This window comes from Crotalus tigris, unplaced genomic scaffold (assembly GCF_016545835.1).
Source record: "Crotalus tigris isolate CLP2741 ecotype Arizona unplaced genomic scaffold, ASM1654583v1 scf7180000018168.854452, whole genome shotgun sequence".
In the NCBI taxonomy this organism is placed as follows: domain Eukaryota; kingdom Metazoa; phylum Chordata; class Lepidosauria; order Squamata; family Viperidae; genus Crotalus; species Crotalus tigris.
In genome coordinates, this window is record NW_024096861.1 from 247,912 (window position 1) to 264,238 (window position 16,327).

Consider the following 16,327-nt stretch of genomic DNA (forward strand, 5'->3'; position numbering starts at 1 on the left):
CTATCTAGGCTTTGATCACTTTAAAATTTTTGGGATTTTGCTTCCATGTATGACTCAGGAAGGCATATTTATGCAGTGGAGTAGATTACAGGAAAAAATGTGCATGAAAATGATATTTTTTTAAAAAAACATGTAAGTGTAACTGCTAGTTCGACAGATCAGTCATATCCTTATATTGTATTGCAACTAGAGCTGTGCTACCATCATATTAGACAGCTGACTATCTAAAAAGAATAATGAACAAGGGTGGGAGGAAACTGCCAGCAACTAAAAAATACAAAAATGAAAGGAAAATGAAAGACAAAGCTGATACCCACCTGCAAAATAGAGCAATGAGCATCTGCCAGGAAAACAAAGTGCACCAGTAGTACTCTAACAGGGTGTTTGGGAAGAAAAATTAAGAGTTTTGGATTTTCAAATCAACTCATTAAGAAGAGATAAATTCCAAAGTTCAAGTCTAAAATTCTTCCCTATCCGAAGAAAATTGTCAGGAGGTGCAAAAGGAAATCGATGCCATTCCACTTCCTCCTTAAAGCCGAATGACGCTCTACGCTTCTCTACAGTCAACCCATCGGGTTTAATGGGGTTTGTTTCCAACGAAAGGTACAAAGTTTTGCAATGTTTTCTAATAAGAAAACATTAGAGAAGCCACGGTTGCAGTCCCCGCGTTGAAAGCAGAGCAACGCTTTTTTTTTTCCAGCCACCCTTCAAACCGGCTGTGTTTACATTTTGCTGACAACTCCACGTTGCCGAGATTCTCTCCCTTCTCATTGGTTGGGGCGCGCCGTTTCACTCCACCCAGGGGCGGCGACAAAGCGCCAAACAAGTCAGCGGGTCTCGCTGAAACCCGGGGAGCGTCGGGTTCCGAGGGCTCCCCGAGGCGGTGCTGCCCGTAATGGCCTTAACGCGGATTGGGGCCAAGGGGAACCCCGTATCCTGCACGTGGCAACGAGGAAAGACCTTGGGAAAGGACGCGCGGGCCTTGCCTCGGGCAAACGAATCTGGCAAGAGGCTTCGTTTTATCCCCGTGGGCTGCTTCCCCGGGTACAAATCTGGCATCTCACCAGGGAGCGACAGACCCCTTGGAGCTACCGGGCTGGAGCACCAGGCGCCACTGGCGAGGCGAGGGTGGTCAGCCCTGCTGGGAGCCCACTTGAAGCAGTGATGTCAGCGAAGTACATTTGGCGGGACTGGAAGGGGAAGGAGGACGCGCTGGTCTCCGGCAGTGACTGAACGGCGCGCTATTGCGCAATCGCCGGCGTGTGTATGTGGGGGGGAAATAAGCAGCCTGGAGCAGAACTCCTCCGGCTCGTGCTTCTTTCTGCGAAGCGCGCTGAGCGGGTGCAGAAAGAGATTCCCCCCCCCCCGCCCGTGGCTCCGGTTTTGAGAAGCAGCTTTCAAACCTCTCCTCTACCTCCAAAGAAGACAGCAGCTCCAGACTAAGCGGGGCTCTTGTTGCTGGGGTGGAGGGAGCGGCCTTCCCTTGCGGGGGTACCCTCGGCCCTGGATGCGGGGTGAAGTGCACGCAGGACAAGGCGGGCGGGAGAATCCGCAGCCCGGGAACCGCAGGCGCGGACTGGAGGGACGAGCCGGGAGCCACGCTGGCGCATGCGCAGGCGTCGCCCATATAGAGCCTTGGCGCCGGCGCCAGCTGAGAACAGTTCAGTTCTGCGCGGCTGAAGCAGCTGAGGTGCGGTGCGGGGTGCTCGGGCGGGAAGGGGGAGGATGCCCGAGAGGGCGCGGGGGTTGCCCTGCCCGTCCCCCCTCCTGGTTTTCCTCCGCCACGCGAGGAAGCTCTGGTGGGGTAGCGGCTGTGGAGATGCTTTGGGGGGACTGTCCCCCAAGATTATGAGGGGGTCTTTAGGGATTCACGGGGGCCATCCCTGAGTGATTGGCAGCGGGGCCGAGGCGCGAGGCTTCTCGCCACGGGAGGAAGCAAGAAGGCGGGATGCACCCCGCCCGCTTGCCGACTTGCATTTTGGAGGGAGAATGAAGCGGGGAGGGAGAAATAACGGGGATCCCCAGCCCATCCGACCTCGGGGAGCAGCTTGAAGGGTGTCGTGGCGGGAGAGAGGGTTGTCTGCCCCTCGGATGGAAAAAAGGGCTGCTTCTGGGTGGTTTCATCTCTCCCCTCCCCCCGAGGGAATCCCGGGCATGGGAAGAGGCGCTTTTTTTTTTTTAAACGCTGGGGGTGTGGGGGGGTGTAGCCTTATCCGAAGTGGGGAGCTACGAGCCTTCGGTGTAGGGCAAACCCTAAGATAAGACGCGGCTCGATCGGCCTGCCTTTGCTGGAAGTGCCAGATATTTTTGGAGGGAGAGAGCCAGAGTCCCTCCCGCGTTGCAAGAGGGTGGAGTGGGGGGAGCCCGCCTGCCTGCCCGCCCGTTCGTTTCCCGGGCTGCCCCAGCACTTACCCTTCTCTCACCCCCCCCCCCAACCCAGATGGGGTGCCGGGCATGCGCGAAGGTGGAAGGCGCTTTCTCACCAGAAGGCGGGAGAGAGCCAGGTTTTTTTGGGGGGGGGTCATTTATCCTCCAAAATACCCTCCCAAGTATTTGCCCGGGGATCGAAAGACCGGTTCTTGATCGGTGCCGTCCTGGGGTGGGGGAGAAGGGGAGGTATAGGTGTCCGGATTTGCTCTATTTGGAGGGAAACCTCAATGCAAAGAGTGGGGGAGGAATCGGGGCTCCTATGGTCCCCCGGCATACTTCTGTCAAAAGTCCCTCTTCGACTATCGGGGTGCGACAAATGAAGCACTTTTTTCCGAATAAGTAACTGAAGGCGGGAAAGGTTTCCTGTTCTCTGCGTGACTCTATTTAAAGGGGTGTTTCCACCCCACCCCGGTTCCCGCTTGTGATCTCTCCCCCCCCCCTTCTAAATTTAGCAAGGCATTATTTCGCCCCACTCTCCACCCTTTACTTGCATCCCCCGGACCCAGCACCCCACGCCAGGCAGTTAGGAGTGGCGACAATCGGGACTCGGGAGAAAATTGGGAGGACGCTCAGAGAATGAAGCCTCCTGTTGCCGCCTTCTTCACTTACCCGCTCTCTGCAAATTGGCGCGGGGTTGTTAAGAGAGGAGAAATGGGGGCATTTTAAGAGCTCCTGCCTCCAGCTTGACAAGCAAAGGCTATAGACCAGAATCAGCCCCTTCCCGCCCAGCAGAAAGAAGGGGGAAATTGAAGTTTTGTTTTGTTTTTGGTTTCCTGAACAAGAGAAACCACAATGTATCTGTTTATTGACATAATGAGCTATCATAATAAGGATAAAATAAAGACCAGGAGCTGTACAGTAGACAGTATGTATTTTTGTAGACAGTATGTATTTTTGTGCCTAGAAAAGTTTCAGATACAAAACCAGCTCCTAATATAGGTACAGTTGTGCTAGTTCTTAAACTGCTAAGTTTTTCACTATATCCTATGTATTTGTATCACTTACTACTGGATTATAAAATTCTCACTTCATTGTAACTAGTACTGTACAAGGCTAAAATATTTTTAGTTGTTTCGAGAAAAGAAACAGAAGGTGCCTCAAGCAGGATCTTTAAATATAGTACAAAATGGCTACTATGAGGCAATATATGGAAGTAGGTGAAATTGACTAGATGCAAAGATGGAAAGGTAACCTTTACTTCTAAAGGATTAGACTAGTGTTTCTCAAATTTATCAGCTTGAAAATATGTGGACTTAAACTCCCAGAATTCCCCCGCCAATAATTCTGGGAGCTGAAGTCCACACATCTTCAAGCTGGTATTGTTGAGAAATTCTGGTTTAGAGAAATCTGTTATCTTAGGCTGAGACAGTGTGCCAGTCTACCAATTCAATTTACCTGATTCAGGCATGCAGAATTCTTCCAGGATGAAACATGACTACTGTGAGCAGATTGCCCAATGAATTTTCTTTTCCAAGCCGAGGCTTTTCAGGAGGAAACAGGAGCCTGCCTGACTGTGGAGCACTTGCTTGTTCTGGATGTACATTTCAGAACCTGGATTTCAGAAACATGTAGTTGGATGTACCATAAATTTATGGATTGGTCTTTTGTTTGTTGTCCTTTATGTTATGTTATTGTAGCAAGTCTTGGTGCAGTATGCAGCTCCCATACATACATAGAGACAAGTTCCCCAACTAGTGGGGTGCAACAAATGAATCACTTTTTCAGAATAAGTAACTGAAGGCCATAATTTTCACAAGCTAGTGTTTGGTAGCGAAATTATGGCTTGAATTAACATCTGATCTATTATTTGCAGGGAAATAATCTGGAATTTCAAATAAGATGTCCAGGCGAAGGTAATGATCAGTTATATAATATACAGTCCAATGCAGGTAAAGCAGTATATTCTTCTATGCCGCTGATGGAATAAAATATCTTTCCTTTCTGCAGTAGCCGTTTGCAAGCTAAACTGCATCAGCCATGCCAGATCACATCTCCAGAAGAACAGGTCCCATTGTCACTTCAGAACAGAAAAAGAAAGTCAATGCAGGTGGGTTGGAATTTTAAGAGTCACATATAGAAAAAAGATTATGTGTGAACTGGGGTGGCTTTATGCAAAGACCAGTGAATAATTCAATACAGTGGCATTTTTAGGGCAGACCAAGGGTAAGGGACAAATGACAAAAACAATATTGCCGCTTTTGTAAGCTCATTGCATACATATACTTTGTATACATCACTGCATACATAAAAACGCAGCACTTGCAGCACAATGTTGTGATGCTGCTTTCATCATTCTGACAAAAGAAACACACTCCTTTGGATGCAACTCATTTAACTCCTTGTGTGTGTGTGTGTGTGTGTGTGTGTGTGTGTGTGTGTATGTATATATGTATATGGTATTAGCATCTCAAGCATATGCCAAAGATCTACAAATACTAAAGGTCCAATTCATTAGTGTATTTATGCTTATTTTTTTCCTGAGAAATCATGTTGGCTTAGATGGATATCTGTTCTTGCCTCCATCACAAAAATCCTGCAGGGTATTTTGAGAAGATTAACTGTTCCAAACACACACATGAAATCTGATTGAGTGGGACCTTGAGTGCTTTATCTTCCTGAATAAAATCTGACACCTTGACTATGACCCAGGGAAACCTCACGTTTGGCACTGCATCACTTTGGTGGAAATATTTGATAGCATACAACAGAATCTCCTTTGCTTATTAAATATATAAAATTGACATTGATTGTTCAGCTGTTTAATAATCATGAAACAAAGTTGGATAAATATCAGGATCTGATAAATACTTTGAAAAACAAGCCATGCATTTATTGTTTTTGTCCTTGTGTCCCAATTGTTTGAGAAGCTCTTGATGAATCTGAAGAACTGGATATTAGTTCATTGCTGCTTATGTATTAATGATTTTTGTTTGTTTTCCAAAGGACTCCAAGATAGATGAAGAAAATGTGGGATATCAATATGAAATTAAGGTATGGTTGATCTGTATAATACTGCTTTGAAATATAATTGAACTCCGATCTTCAAAATGTGTAATTTAGAAAGTATATGGGGACTCAATATAAGGGGAAGATTTTATTCATTCCTGTATTGGCAGAATCTAGTTTTAATAAACACATAAGAAGGGGCTGCATGGCATGCTTTTAATGTTGTAATTTGTTTATGAAGACCATTTTTCACTATGGAAACATTGCATTTTAGTTCCCAGAACATAATTGCTTAGTTAAAATGAGTATGGGCTAATAACATAACATGAATGACATAAATCTATATTAAAATGTGTTTTTCAAGGGTGGGATAAAGACATTGCTGTTTGTCAAAAAAACTGTCTGAAAACTATATTTTTATTATCTTGTTTTTAGAGCTGTTGGCCATCCACAATATCAGGCGGTGTATCTCCTTGCATAATAATAGAAACTCCACACAAAGAAAGTACAGCCACAGACTTCTCCAGATTCAAAAAATACAGGTTTAGAAATCTCTTCATAAATCCATCACCTTTACCGGATCTTAGGTACGCTAGATGTATGGAAAATAATTTAAAATATTGCTGTGTATTGATATATCAATGGAGAAAATAGGATATTCCTTCAGAAAGCCTCATATACAGCTATACCTATACCTAAGCATTAAATGTGCTATCTAAAAAAAAGACACATGGCATGCTACTTTCAAATACATGTTACTTAGATACAGTAGTTTCCTTAAATAGGCTTAAAATAATGTCATCCTGCATTTAGACAATGTGCCTAACAATTCAGAGAGACTGATTAACCATGCTTGGATGCAGCAGTGCTTTGGCTAGCAACCACTGGTTTCTATGCAGAGCTGGGGAGGCAGAACTTGTTCCCTGCATAACTATTGTTAAGGAGGGTATATAAAGAGCTACACTTAACTTGCCTCCAATGATGCATGGAACATATAAAGAACTCACCAGTGTAGCTGTTTCAAATGTTTTGGTCTTAGTCTAAGTGTTCTATATATTTTCAGAGGTAATGCTAAAATCTCAAATTTTGATGGACAAGTGCACCTTGGAATGCAATTGACTATTTGCTAGGAAAAAAACTACCTGATTATAGTCATTTGAAGATCTTTCATTCCAGGAACAACACTTGAAAATAACAGCTGTATTTCCTCAATATGGTTGATGTACTGTACAGTCCTCCCCCACCCTCCACCCCCATTTTGAGAGGGAAAATGGGAACTCTGAGCTCATATAACAGATGAACCATGTCTTCTTGTGACCTCTCCTCTCCTAAAGTATGAAATTGTCATAAAGTAATTTGTTTTGTTGTTAAAACTGACCAATATGAGTATTTTTGTGCCGGGGCTTCAGGTGTAAATAAAAACAGCTAACTGATTTTTAAAATGTGGAACTTATTTTGGTATGGTTGCTGTGTAATAAAGATCCTATTTTTTTAAGCAGACAGTAGAATTTAGGGTTACAAATTCTCAAGTCCAAGATAAGCTATAGCTTTGCATAGAATATGTGTTTTGATCTTGTTCATGCTATTTTTTGTTTTCCACTTCTTTTGTAGATAACAATCTTCTGTGTTACAGTTTTGTCTGAAGTAAAATGTCTATGTTTCTTTTTCTATTGGCTTTTTTTTGTATTTATGAAACATACAGTATTGAAAACAACTAGGAAATACAATAAATAAAATCATGGGGCTTAATTTCACAGCATGCAACAGAACCACTATTAAAATATGTTTTCTTTAAGAAATTAAACATAAACCGGGTTCACCAAACAGAAGCATTTAGTTTCAGAATCAAATACTTGTGGCAAAATAAATTTGCAAATTTGTTTTTTTTCTTTTATCTGAAACTCTATTATTTATCTTGATTTTAGTTGGGGAAGTTCTAGAGATGTTTGGTTCAACATTCTCAAAAAAGAAAACAAATATTCTCATTGCAAGCATTTCACATCACTACACTCAAATCTACAGCCACATATGAGATCAGTCCTCCTGGATTGGCTTCTAGAGGTAAGTATTGAAATAAGATTGTAAAATATCACTGAGGGAACAGCATAGTGCCCAAAAATTGTAGCATTTAATTTGCTTACTTTTAACAATGTATATTTTCCTTGTTAAGTTAAAGCACCAGTTTTAAATTAAAGATTTAATATTACTTCTAGTTCTTCAGTAAATAATATTAAAAGAGAAAGGTGTATTTTACGATCAAATCTGAAACATATCAGCCTTCTTCAATAAAGTAGTAAGAAAGATGTTTTACTAACTCCACCCACCTGTTTGCTTGACTTGTCTCCTTAAACTACATGCATCCCCAAATCATCTATAAAGGAATACTTGCAAGCTTGCAACTTTAAATGTTTCATGTATCAGAAGCCATTATATAACTGAGGAATCAAACCTACATGTATAGGATTTCATGTTACACACACCACACACACACACACACACACACACACACAGAGAGAGAGAGAGAGAGAGAGAGAGAGAGAGAGAGAGAGACAGACAGACAGACAGACAGACAGACAGACAGACAGAGAGACCAAGGTAACAGAAAAGGCACTGTAATGACAACATGGAGGGCTTATGGTATGGTTTTGGCCCCAGGTATGCTTACTTTGCATGTGAAGAATTATTAGAACAAAATTGATTAACTTCATTGAATCTTTTATTTAAATACAATTGATTAGAATTGCAATATTCTTCCTCATCCATATAAGACTAATCTAAGGATCATATGTAGGGGACAAATAGATTAAAGTCTTCCTTGGTTCAGAAGTTAAAGATGCTGAGCTTGTCAGCTGCAAAGTTGATAGCCTGAGCACCACACAACAGGATGAGTTTCTGCTCTTGCCCCAGCTCCTGCCCAACTAGCAGTTCAAATGCATGCCAATGCGAGTAGATAAATAGATACCACTTCGGTGGAAAGGTAACAGCATTTTGTGTGCCTCGGTATATAGCCATGCTGGCCGTGTAACCATGGAAATGTCTTCAGACAACACTGGTTCCCTCAGCTAGGAAACTGAGATGAGTACTGCCCACTAGAGTCAGGCATGACTGGACAGGGGAAACCGTTATCGTTGTATGAACAAAAGTCAATTATTTCAATTTTAAGCATTTTCTCTGATTTCATTTCATCTATTACTTATTGCCAGTATTTCTCTCTATAATCTATAGTTCACATATTTTTACAGAGCATTTCTTTTTTGTTGGGTTAGATAAACAACTTGCTTTATATAGAAAATATTCAGTATTTTAATATATTCTGATCTTACCTCTGATAAGATATTATCTCAGATATACCAAGTTTTGTTATGCTTAAAGATAATTGAGTGTTCTGGGACAAATTGATTATTAATTTGTTATTGCTAGTCATGGTAGAATAATCTTATATACTATCCTATATTATGTGAAGATTACTTTTAGATGATAGTCTAGTGATGCCAAATACCCAGAAAAATTATCAGAAATAATATAAATGTTTACTAGAAACATGGAAAATTTCCTAGTACTTTATCAATAGTGAAAACTAAAGTTTCTTATAGGTGGTTTCTAAGTACTCTCTAATTATGGATGCTATGACTGAGTGTTTTAAATACTGTAACTGCTTCAAATTTAAGAATATGTGTCGAAATTATCTGCACTTAGTAAATGTCAGGGACAATGTAGACCTAACAAAAAGAGGTACAAAATTTTAAATTTGAAAGAAATTAGACATTCTTTAAAAATACTATATATTAGATTTTATTGTAAATATTTATTTTGGAAATTCTTCAGTGCCAAGTAAGAATTTTTTCCACCTTATTAATTTTGATTTAAAATTAAGGTAATGTAATATCAAAATGAAACTTTCACTGGCTATTCAGAATATTATTTGCTATGTATTTCATTACAGGTATGTGAAGTATACACACTTCATAGAGAAACATTCTATTTGGCCCAAGACTTTTTTGATAGATTCATGTTGACTCAGAAGGACATAAATAAAACCATGCTTCAGCTTATAGGAATTACAACCCTGTTCATTGCTTCCAAGCTTGAGGTAAGTAGAGATAGATACGTGATGCATTTCTACAGCTACTTGGTTATACTTAGTGTTGGGCTAGAATTGAGGACATTTTGTTTCCCCTCTATCTTCATCCATGAAAACTCATAAGATAATTTTGGGTCAGTCTTCTTCCCTTTGCCAGTCTTTTTCACTAGGAGATGAAGATGGAAATTCTTATGGAGATGAAAATGAAAGGAATTCCCAATTTAAATTGCCTTGAGCTCCCAGGAAATAGTATAGACTTTTAAAACTCTTTCCCTGAAATTTTCAACCAGAAAAACTATTTCAGGCAATGGTATACCACTTTTGAAAATGTGCTTGTCTAGAAAACTGCATGTGCTTGTTTTATTTACGTATTACATTTTATCCCACCTATATTCTATTATAAGTAACTCCTTCCTTCTGTTTTCCTCACAACAACAACCTTGTGAGGTGGTTTGGGCTGAGAGGGGGACTAAAATTCAGTCTCCTGGTTTCCAAGTCAGCTCTTCAATCATTACATCACAGTGACTCCAGTTTGTTCTTGGAGTTACCAGGAGTAAAATAAAGGCAAGTAAGCAAAATAATCAAAAAGGCCTTAAATTTCTAATATTCAGTCAAATAAAAGCTGTAAGGCCTAATCCCCCATATATATAGCTCACATACCTTGCAAAAGCTAATCCTGTTATGACAGTTGAGGAAGTATTGGATAGATTTGGTTACCAAGTAAGAAACAGCTTCTGCAGCTAATCTGCTAGTCTTTTAGAAGTTTGATGGGCTCTTATAAGTATGACTGGGTTTGAGATCAGATGAAATAGTCTCTTCTGAAAAAGAAAGTATTTTAGGAAGCTTCCTGAAAATATCCAAATGAGTCCCCTTTCATAGTCTGTAGGGACATTTCTGACCTCGACTCACTAAAAACAAAGCACTTATGGTCAGCTTTTAAGATCTCCTGTTAATTCCCTGCCCCCCCCCCTTTTTTTTTTTGGCATTTGGGAAGATAAATGCATGTGAAACATAACTACCATGTCATTTTACTCAGTATGTGTAAACTCATTTAAGTTAAATAATTGAGATTTCTAAAGATCTGTAAAGCTGATGCAGTTTAGGAATAGATATCCTAGCATAGCCGACAGTTATTTGTAGATTGATTTTTTTTTTATTTTGCAAGATTAAGGCAGTTTTGAACCAGAGACAGAAGAATTATCAGTGGATTTCTGATATATTTGGGATTGCATAGATACTCAATAGATTGTATCTATGTAGCCAATTATGTTTCTTGTGGTAAATAAAAAAAATCAGTAGTTGAATTGAGCTTCAAGATGTAAAATTAAAATATATATTTGTATTGCATAGGGATATAGAAAACTGATCATCAGTTCTGTAAAGTCTGTTTTAACATTGTTTCTTCTTTTTTTAAGGAGATATATGCTCCTAAACTGCAAGAGTTTGCCTATGTTACCGATGGTGCTTGCAGTGAAGATGACATTATAAGAATGGAACTAATTATATTAAAGGTAACAAAACTGGGATATTATCAATTTGAACTCTTCCTTCTGGAACTGATATACTAGGAATTAATTTACCAACCTCTTATCTGAACTGTTTTTAAATACTGCTTTATAAATACTATGTCTTAATTCTTGCTTTAAAGTTGTACATATATTACTAATTATCTGGAAACATCCTCCTTAAAGGAAAAGTGAGTTATTTTAAGATCAGTCATTTCTTTCCAGCATAATAGTTGATGGAAGAAAATTCTAACTGCTTTACTGAGATAAAGAAGAATTAGGGCTAGGAATTGCTCATGCTAGTGGTCTGATTTAACAAATAGCTATATATAAATGAGTATATGAAGCTGGAACAACTTTTGCGTTTGAGATTACTCACATTAGCCTTATCACAGAATGTTTTGTTTGGCTTGCTCAGAATGGGATCTCTTCAGCGGATTATGTCCGGAATGCTGTAGGACTTGACAGAAATTACCATTTTTTTTCAGGCTGAGAGATGTCCTTAGCTTTTGAGTAGAATTCTGGAGTCATACTCCTAAATGTAGTTGAGGTTAGACAAACAAATAAATAAACCAAACACAAAACTTGATTGTGTGATTTAACTGAATAGTTAAATCCATGTATATTTAATAATATTCCCATGGCCTTATATTCAATTACGAATCTGTGGTAGGTTTTGGGGAATTTAGAGACTTTGGAGGCCTCACGAAGATCTAGAATTTCAGATTGTACACCTGGCCTATGCAAAATGCTTTGATATGAATGTTCATCCCTTCCAGTAACTTTACACATTGAAAAATTAGCATGTTGTTAAATATGAAAATAAGAACATATCAATGAAATAATAAAGAATGCTATCTCTTCTGCTGGGAATAAAATAATGAAAGCTTATTTACTTAGAGAATATCTGTTGTGGTTATCACACAATCTGAAAGCTAAACCACTTCAATAGACAGCCCTGTAAACATTATGTTTAAATATTGTAGGCTCTTAAGTGGGAGTTGTGCCCAGTGACAGTAATCTCCTGGCTGAATCTTTATCTTCAAGTGGATGCAGTGAAGGATGCTCCCAAAGTGCTGCTACCTCAATATTCTCAGGACAAATTTATTGAAATAGCACAGGTAAGTTTCTGTTTTAGCATGCATGCCATGTAAAGCTGGAAGATCAACTGATATTACTGACAATAAAACTATTGTCCTTTTAGATAGCATTAGGAATATAGGGCAGGAAGCCATAATCTGGAATTGCTTTATGTTCTTACCTATGAAGTTTTCCCTGCTTATCAGCCAATCAGAATAGAGCTCGAAGGGACCTTGGAGGTCTTCTAGTCCAGCCCCCTGCCCAACCCTATACATTTCAGACAAGTGGCAGTCCAGTTGCATCTTTACTTCATTGTATGATTTCTAATGTGTTGTTCTGTGGGGATAAGAAACATTGCTTTCTTTGGGATTGTTTTAGACACCTAATTTTTTTTTAAAAAAAATGTATTCTAAAGAGATTTTACAACAGTCAACAGTTGTAAACGTTTTTTTTTTAAATGTATAGTGTATTGAATTCTTGTAGTGTAGATGCAAAGGACTAGTTTTAACTTTTTCTGAAATGTGACAAAAAAGCCTATAGATAGCATCACCCAAGAGTTAATCTCCATGTATTAAGCCAGCTATAATTGTAATTCATAAATATATAAATATTAACTGGTAGATTTTTGTTTCATTTGCATAAGATACGCAAATGTTCTTGACTTAATAAAAACAAATGAATCCCTATCCAAAAGAAGAAAGCTGGGAGACGTATTTATACTAAGTTAGTTAAGGTTCTGAAAACAAAACTTTTGGCTCAAAATTCCTTAATTCTGCATTTATGCCTTGATCTCTGGATTTCAGTCAAAGAGCAGAAAAGACTCTGCCAGTCTGAAATCTGTTTGACCTTGAAGTAGCACTTAGCTAGGTTTTCACTTAATGCAGATGCATAATTTATTAAATTCAGTAAACTGAATCTAGATAGATCTACTAAAGGCCAAGAAAATAGATAACTGGATAAAAATCTAAGCCTGCAAACCAAATTGCAGACTACTGTAGGCAGGAAAGCAAAACACTCAGTTGACTGGGCTTTGAAGTATAAAAGTCCTGAGCCGTAATCAGCTGCTGTCTGTGTGTAGCTTCAGTGTATAAAAAGGCAATTACTATCAGCTTTGCATGAGAAATGAACACTGATTGGGAGGCACATAACAAATATAGGCTATGAGTCAGATGCAGATCTAATGAGCCAGTAAATTGGAGTGCTTCTAATATAAGAATTGTGGGAAAGATATTGTAGATTTTATACCGAGCTTATACTGAGCAACAATTGATGCATTGTTATACTTGTAAAGTTCTTTCTAATGATATGTATGTCATTCCACAGCTTTTAGATCTCTGTATTCTAGATGTCAATTCTTTGGATTTCCAGTATAGGATATTGGCAGCTGCTGCCCTCTGCTATCATACCTCAGAACTAGTAGTAAAGAAGGTTTCAGGTATGGTAAACTATGAATAATTGTGTATTTTTCTCTTCACTTTTGGAAGTTAATGTATGTGTCTGCAACTGTCATAAGACATTGAAGGACACAACGTTTAATAAATTTAGCATATTCATGACATGATTATAAGTGATAAATTGTAGTATTTCTCCCCCCCCCCCTGTATGTGCGTGTGTGTGTGTTTTCTCAGCTTAATTAAAGTTGAGCAGGTAGATCATCTGGAGAATGGCATCTAAATTTTCAATACAATACTTTCTTTTTTCATCCCGAGACTTCCTCCTTCCTGGGCCTTGCCTCATCCATCCTTCTTTTTCTTAATTTTCCTTAATTTCTTTCTTTTTCAACCATACATTAAATAGATTTCTTCTATGATTTCCATGGCCAATTTTCACTTCTGTCTTAGGCATGATTTAAAATATTGTCTCAGTATGAATTGGGGAATCTTATCCAAACAGTTATGAGATTCTGTGTCTCTTTTTAAAATGTTCTTCTGTTGTTGTTTTCTCTTTTGTCTTGAACATTAGATGGAGAAAACAGTATAAAGGATGAGGGAAAAAATATGGCTGTATAGCTGTCTATTTTCCACTTTTCGTGCCTTCGGATAGCCTTCTTGTTCTGCTAACTGATATGCAATAATTTAGAGTGTTCAGAGAAATGCAAACGTTTCTTCCAGCCTTGCAAGTTAACAGAAGTAAAAGATAACCAGGAGGCTTTGGGACAACATTTGTATATTTCAGATGTCACGTATTCGATATTTCAGGTAGCTACAGTAAATTGCTTCACTTCATTTTTAGGATTGGATTGGACTAGTATTGCAGAATGTGTAGAATGGATGGAACCATTTTTCAAAGTAGCAAAAAAAATACCAGTGAAATTGAAAAATTTCAAGAAGATTGCAGTGGAAGATAGACATAACATACAAACCCATACAAACTATTTGGATATGTTGGTAAGAATGAATTTTCTCTTATTAAATGTTTGGTCTTCCATTAGGATTATACTTTCTTGGAATTAAAAGAATGCTTCTTTATGTCTTTCCTACTTAATATAGTTATTTGCTAAAAATATGCATTTTCCTATGATCCTGAGATGACAAAAATCAAACTTCCATCCAGCGCAGGGGTCTTCATGCTTGGCCTTTTTATGACTTGTGGACTCCAATTCCCAGAATTCCTCAGCCAGGCATGCTGGATGAGGAATTCTGGGAGTTGAAGTCCACAAGTCATAAAAGGACTAAGTTTGAAGACCCCAATCTAGCATGATCTAGGCAAGGCCTAGAACATTGGGGTGAGGAATACCTGGAATCTAAAGAACAGTAATTGAGCTAGCCGTAAACAAAAAGGGTTGTCAGCAGAAAATGTTAGACCATACGGTCATCTGTGGAGATTTCCAGCTTCAGTTCCAGCTGCTGACAAAGCATGCAATAATTTGGCTGGTGTTATGAATTCTAAACTATCTGCTGATTTAATGCCTAAATGACTGAGATTAGTTAAATTTGACTACCATGATCTGAAATTATTCTTGTAAGGAATGATCATCAATAGGCAACATAACAAAAAAACTTTGAAATATGTGAAGGCCAGTGTAGTATTATGGTGAAAGTGTTGGCCAAGATTCAATGAGACCCAGGTTAAAATCCACCCTCAGCCCCAAGAGATCTCTCTCAGTGACTCTGAACCACCGCCTTTTGGCCCAACTTACCTTGCTGAGTGATTACTTTACTTTTCCAAAGAGGTGACACATTGTGGCTAGTGAGATTTTTGCCCCTTTCATCACAATAATTGTTCTTTTTACTGGATAGAATGAAATTAACAATAAAGTAGCTTCTTTTTCATCACAATAATTTGTTCTTTTTATTGGGTAGGATGAAATTAACTATGAAGTAGCTGTACCCAGTCAGCTATCACCGGTATCTACGGGAGGAATAATAACCCCTCCAAAGAGCTCCGAAAAGTAAAAATGCTGTATGTGTGTGAAGACTGAATATACACACTGAGCTTTTACACTTGATATGGCTAAGAAGATTATCGGGATGCAACTGAAGGACATTCACATGCAGCTGGCCTGGATCTTTTACATTTGAAACCCAATGAGGCCTAGAGAAATTGGATTTCTTCTGATTAACTAAATTCATAATTAACTATGGATTTTTAACTTAAAACTGTCTTAAGCAACTTTCAATTTTTTTAACAGATGCAAATGAATTGGTCAAATTTAGTTATTTGTGAATTTAATAGACTGTTTTACCAATTGTCTATTGGTGTGTGCTGGTTTGGATAGGATGAAACATTCTTTTGACCTATGGTGATAAAACACTGAGTGAGGCAGTCTGAAACTAAGGACTCAAAGTGAGTCAGTTTTCAGCTTGCACATCAGTGCAGCCACAAAATAAAAGCCTTTATATTAATCTTTTTAACCTAAGGTTACTAAGCCAACATTCCTACTTCCATACACTTATTAGTGTAGCTATCAATGCAATGTCAAAGTTCTTTGAAGAGATTCTTTCGGAACCATGACAGTAGCTAAGGAATGATACCAAATTGCCTTAATATAATAAAGCATGAGTAGGGAATGAAGACTGAAAAAACTTTACTTTTGGAAGTAAAGCAGTTTAAGAATTTTCCACTTAAACTGAAGCATCTTCAGTGAACAGCTGTCATATCCTACCTCTTTCCTCACTAAGCACTTCTACAAACTAGCTGTCTACAATGCAAGAAAAACAAAGACTGGATTGCAGTAAGGACAGCTTGAATGCAAAGAAGAGCTACACTCTGAATAGATCGTTCTTCATTACAACTTACATCTATTTTTTCACATGCAATAAGCAGCTAATCTAATTCTGTATAC

At 38.8% G+C, this 16,327-nt stretch overlaps 1 protein-coding gene across 2 annotated transcripts; it reads left to right on the plus strand.

Moving 5' to 3' along the window:
- The first annotated feature begins 1,492 nt into the window (after positions 1 to 1,492).
- CCNE2 (cyclin E2) lies at positions 1,493 to 16,239 on the plus strand. Of its 2 annotated transcripts, XM_039348667.1 has the most exons (12): positions 1,493 to 1,690; positions 4,244 to 4,283; positions 4,378 to 4,477; positions 5,374 to 5,421; positions 5,812 to 5,963; positions 7,302 to 7,437; positions 9,320 to 9,466; positions 10,873 to 10,968; positions 11,949 to 12,083; positions 13,366 to 13,477; positions 14,275 to 14,429; positions 15,345 to 16,239. In XM_039348667.1, the coding sequence occupies exons 2-12, from the start codon at positions 4,270 to 4,272 to the stop codon at positions 15,435 to 15,437; spliced, it is 1,188 nt and encodes a 395-aa protein (XP_039204601.1). In that variant the 5' UTR covers positions 1,493 to 1,690; positions 4,244 to 4,269; the 3' UTR covers positions 15,438 to 16,239. The 2 variants fall into 2 exon arrangements, with proteins under 2 accessions (XP_039204601.1, XP_039204602.1); XM_039348668.1 differs by lacking the exon at positions 4,244 to 4,283 and having other exon boundaries at positions 1,494 to 1,690.
- Positions 16,240 to 16,327: the final 88 nt, after the last annotated feature.

What these genes read in the sequence shown, in the direction of transcription:
- CCNE2 (XM_039348667.1), top strand. An exon ending in TCATTGCTTCCAAGCTTGAG is followed by an intron (nt 9,467 to 10,872) that starts GTAAGTAGAGAT and finishes TCTTTTTTTAAG; the next exon opens with GAGATATATGCTCCTAAACT. An exon ending in CAAACTATTTGGATATGTTG is followed by an intron (nt 14,430 to 15,344) that starts GTAAGAATGAAT and finishes TTTATTGGGTAG; the next exon opens with GATGAAATTAACTATGAAGT.